General features: G+C 45.8%; 1 protein-coding gene across 1 annotated transcript; it reads left to right on the top strand.

Annotated features, from left to right (window-relative positions):
* The first annotated feature begins 357 nt into the window (after positions 1–357).
* Positions 358–891, top strand: LOC147441988 (uncharacterized). The gene has a single exon (XM_086529886.1). The coding sequence runs from the start codon at positions 358–360 to the stop codon at positions 889–891; it is 534 nt and encodes a 177-aa protein (XP_086386012.1).
* The last annotated feature ends 3100 nt before the right edge of the window (positions 892–3991 follow it).

Consider the following 3991-nt stretch of genomic DNA (forward strand, 5'->3'; position numbering starts at 1 on the left):
CTCTATGTGTGGTAGTAATAGGGGGTGCTGGAGTCGTTCGATGAAAAAAATCTGTAAGCTGGGACTGTCTATCTCCACTAGGTGACTATAGCATCAGATCTCTGTGTCTTTGCATCTCTAGAAGAAAACATCCAAGCTGTCTCTGGTCTCTGGACTCCATGAGCTCTCTGAGTGTAGGTTGTTCTGAAAACAAGGCAGTGTAGTGGCTCTATTCTGAGAGAGACACAGAGAGAGACAAAGAGAGAGAGAGAGAGAGAGAGAGATCTAGTTTAAATATTTCAAACTGAGAGGTCCCAAACTCAGCCTACCTTGCAAGGATTGGCTTCTCCCCATCGGCACTACGCATCTTGGACATTTATGGGTGCGCGTAAGTCTCTGAAAGTCATTGTTTTTTGTGTTTTTCAGCGCTCTGCACTTGCTGTTTTTTTGCGGACAGCAGTGGATTTAGTGGGTCTTTTGGATGACATCGACATTTCGGAGGCTTATACACTTCTCGAAAGTGTTTTGGAGGCATCTTGGGCTGTTTTCTCGAGTTGTTTTGAGGAGGAGTCCACTTGCGGTTGTGTTTCTGTGCCTATTCAATCTTGGAGTCTTGCATCTCTCATACGTGGCGTACCTTGCCCGCTGAGGAGGGCACTAATCGGAGTTTTCAAATTATTCCTTACGGCTTCTCCATGTTCCCCGAGAGTGCCAAGTTGGACAGTGCTAACTGGTCCATATGGAAACAAAGGTGCGTACTATACGTATGTACAACAAAGTTTGGGATTGGCTCGAGGATGCGGCACAGACGGTTATGCCTCACCCAGCGGAGGAGGACTATACTACTACACATGGAACAGCAGACGAGTGGCAAAAGATAGACCGCAAGGTGTTTACTTTCCGTTTGCTTAACCTTTCTGATTCTATCCTTCAGGAAGTCAGAACGGAGTCACATGCCCATGGTCTTTGGAAGAGACTCTCAGATCTCTTCATAGACAAGTCTATTGGCCGTATTATGCGATCGGAGAAGGAGCTCTACCAGTTGCAGTGTAGCCAATTCAACTCTCTCTCAGGGTTGACCCGCACGATGCGAAAGCTATGGGATGATTTGACGATCTGACCTCTACTCGGATGGTGCAACAACTCCTATTCAAACTTCTAGACAGGTTCGACTCTTTCTACCAGTGTCTCATTCAGTCAAGGTGTACCACGCAACCCACTTGGGAGGAGGCTTTCCCTAGCTCATGCAGATTGAGAGCCAAGCCGAGTTTTGTGCCGGAGGTAAAGGTGAGTGTTGGAGTCTCTTTGATTGCCTCACAGGACCCTGCCTTGACCTATTCACAGTCCGGGTGCTTGGATTGTGGATAGTGGTGGGACCACTCACATGACTCCCATGCGAGGAGTGGTTCAAGTTCGGTTACCTCTCATCACATCAGTACATTACCTTGGGTGATTAGTCACTCGATTCCAGGCTGGGATTGGGAGGATTCCAATCTTCCTGCTCTTCAGTAGACCCCAAGTATAGTGCGGTTGATGCGCTTTTTCGTCCCCGACTTAGCCTTCAACCTTCTCTCGGTTTCCTCCTTGGACACCTTGGGAGCTTTTGTCACTTTTGGGGATGGTAAGGTGATTATTACAGATGGTGCTACAGGTCCAATTCTTGCTAGAGGGGAGCGTGATGGCTGGTTATTCAACCTCAAGGCTCTACTCTCACAGGGCGCGGTTTCATCTACCTTTGGTATGCTAGGTTTGGCCACCTTAGCTATGCGATGTTAAAGCACGTGGCTAGGCATTTCTTGGTGGAGGGGCTTCCATCAATTCGCTCTACATCGACGATCTGCAGGGCTTTCCAAAGACAACAGCAAGCATCCAAGCTTTTGAAAGAGAAGCTTACTACAGAGCCAGTCCTTATTTTGCCGGACTCGAGAAAGTCTTTTCAGGGGCAGTGTGATGCATGTGGCAGTAGTATTGGTGTTGCGCTTATGCAAGATGGACATGTTATTGACTATGAGAGCAGGGTATTGAGAGGGCCAAAGCAGCTTATGCAAATTTATGCGAAGGAGTTGCTTGCCGTTATCCATGCTCTAGAGTCATGGAAGCACTATCTTCTTGGAGCGGATTTTACTATGCAGACTGATCATCAGTCATTGCGATATTTTCTCACTTAGGCGAAGCTTTGTGAGAAGCATTTGTCATGGGCCAACTTCTTGTCTATGTTTCATTTTCAGCTTGTGCATGTTGTGGGCAAGGAGAACATGGTAGAAAATACCTTGTCTAGGCGCCCACATGTAGCGACCGAGTTGGATGAGATGCAAGATCATTACAATACAGATGCGGATTTTGTTGAGCCCTATGACGCTCTTGTTCATGGCGAACATCTTGATTCCTTTTCTGATGTTTCATGGAAAGCTTTGCGTTTATCGACTTCTTCGACAGAAGGTTATGACAGAGAGTCATGCACCACCCTATTGACCTGTATAGACCAATTTTTGGCAGCATAACAACTCGAAACTGGTCCCAAACAAGTTCCCAACCAAGAACTCACTTGCTTCGACAAAAACCCTCTAATTCCAACTCAAGAAGAGCAACTACAGCTCTCTAGAATTGGTTTTTCACCTGTTTCCAGTCCCAACGCTTCCCAAAAGTGAACTCTTGACAATTGGGCACTGTTTCCAATGTTCCAAGCATCCATACGACTGCAAAACAATCCAAAAATGGTAATTTCAGGATGCTGTATTTTCTAGTTATGGCCTGTTTTTGACCTGTTTTCACCTCTCTAGTGTCCCTGTACTGTTCTCTATACCTTGGGCCATGTGCCCCTTGATTCTGGCATGATTCGAGCACAAAACATCCCCCAAATAGCTCAAAAGAAACAACCAAACAATGCTAATTTTTGTACCTGTTTGGCGAGGTAATTAACTTCACCTGTTCCTGTATAGGGAGGCTCTTGCCTCAGCAACAGAGCATCAAAAATCACAAGATTATACATGATCAATCTGATGAGCCAGTCAAAAAGCTCAAGAGAAGCATAGATGCCGATTGCACTTCAGAGAAGGTGATTCGGTTTTGCTTCGATTTGAGAAGGCGAGCGTGCCTCGTGGAAGATTCATAATGCTTTCCATGTGAGTCTTCTTCGACAGTTCATGGGAGAATTGCAGGAATCAACCCGAGTACAGTCCACAACCCGAGGTTGATGAGCTCGACAAAGTATTACACCCTGAGCAGATTCTAGCCCACAAGGAAAGGCGCCAAGGAGGTAGACTAGTCCATTGTCGTACGTCCAGGTGGAGATATTAATTTAAAAGATTGATCAAAGCCGTTATCTGTCTCTTTGACATATATGCCAAATGTGGTGCACTCAAGAAAGCATGTAAAATTCTTGAGGAGTGTGCTTTTGAACGTTGTCTCTTGGAATCCATTAAAGCATAGACTCGAAGTGAACGGAGGAGGCTGACTTGGTAGATACGCATATGATTTTAGAACTCTACCTAGTTTTGTGAGGAATACCATCACATGATGGCACTTTGGGAGCAGGCCAAGAGCATGGTGGATACATTGGAGGGACGAGGACTTTTGCTGCTCCAATCCCCGACGACCTTACTCCTGTGGGACCAGCAAAAGATTACAAGGAAGGTGGCCAGTCAGTCAAGTTTAATACTTTCCATGGTGGGATGGATGAGGTAAAGGCCTTAGCCTTTATCCACTAGTTCAACAACGCCTTTAATGGTGAGAATTTTGCAGAGGCTTCCAAACTTCGCAAAGTCACTACTTTTCTGAAGGACGATACGCAGTCATGGTGGAATGGCCTTATGAACAACCGCATTCAGCCGAGGACTTGGGTGGATTTCAAGAGAACATTTGCAGCTATCTTTATGACTGTGGCTTTTGAAGCAGATGTGATAGCAACTTGGAGTACACTTTCATATCTTGGTTGCTCGACTATGGAATAATACATATCAAAGTTTTGGAAGGCACAGTTGCCGATGACTTCGTTTCGGAATGTTACTCTTAA

This window comes from Adiantum capillus-veneris, chromosome 14, assembly GCF_014529385.1.
Source record: "Adiantum capillus-veneris isolate H3 chromosome 14, ASM1452938v2, whole genome shotgun sequence".
In the NCBI taxonomy this organism is placed as follows: Eukaryota; Viridiplantae; Streptophyta; class Polypodiopsida; order Polypodiales; family Pteridaceae; genus Adiantum; species Adiantum capillus-veneris.

Excerpts from the sequence above, each read along its gene's own strand:
- LOC147441988 (XM_086529886.1), top strand. The coding sequence starts at position 358 with ATGGGTGCGCGTAAGTCTCTGAAAGTCATTGTTTTTTGTGTTTTTCAG.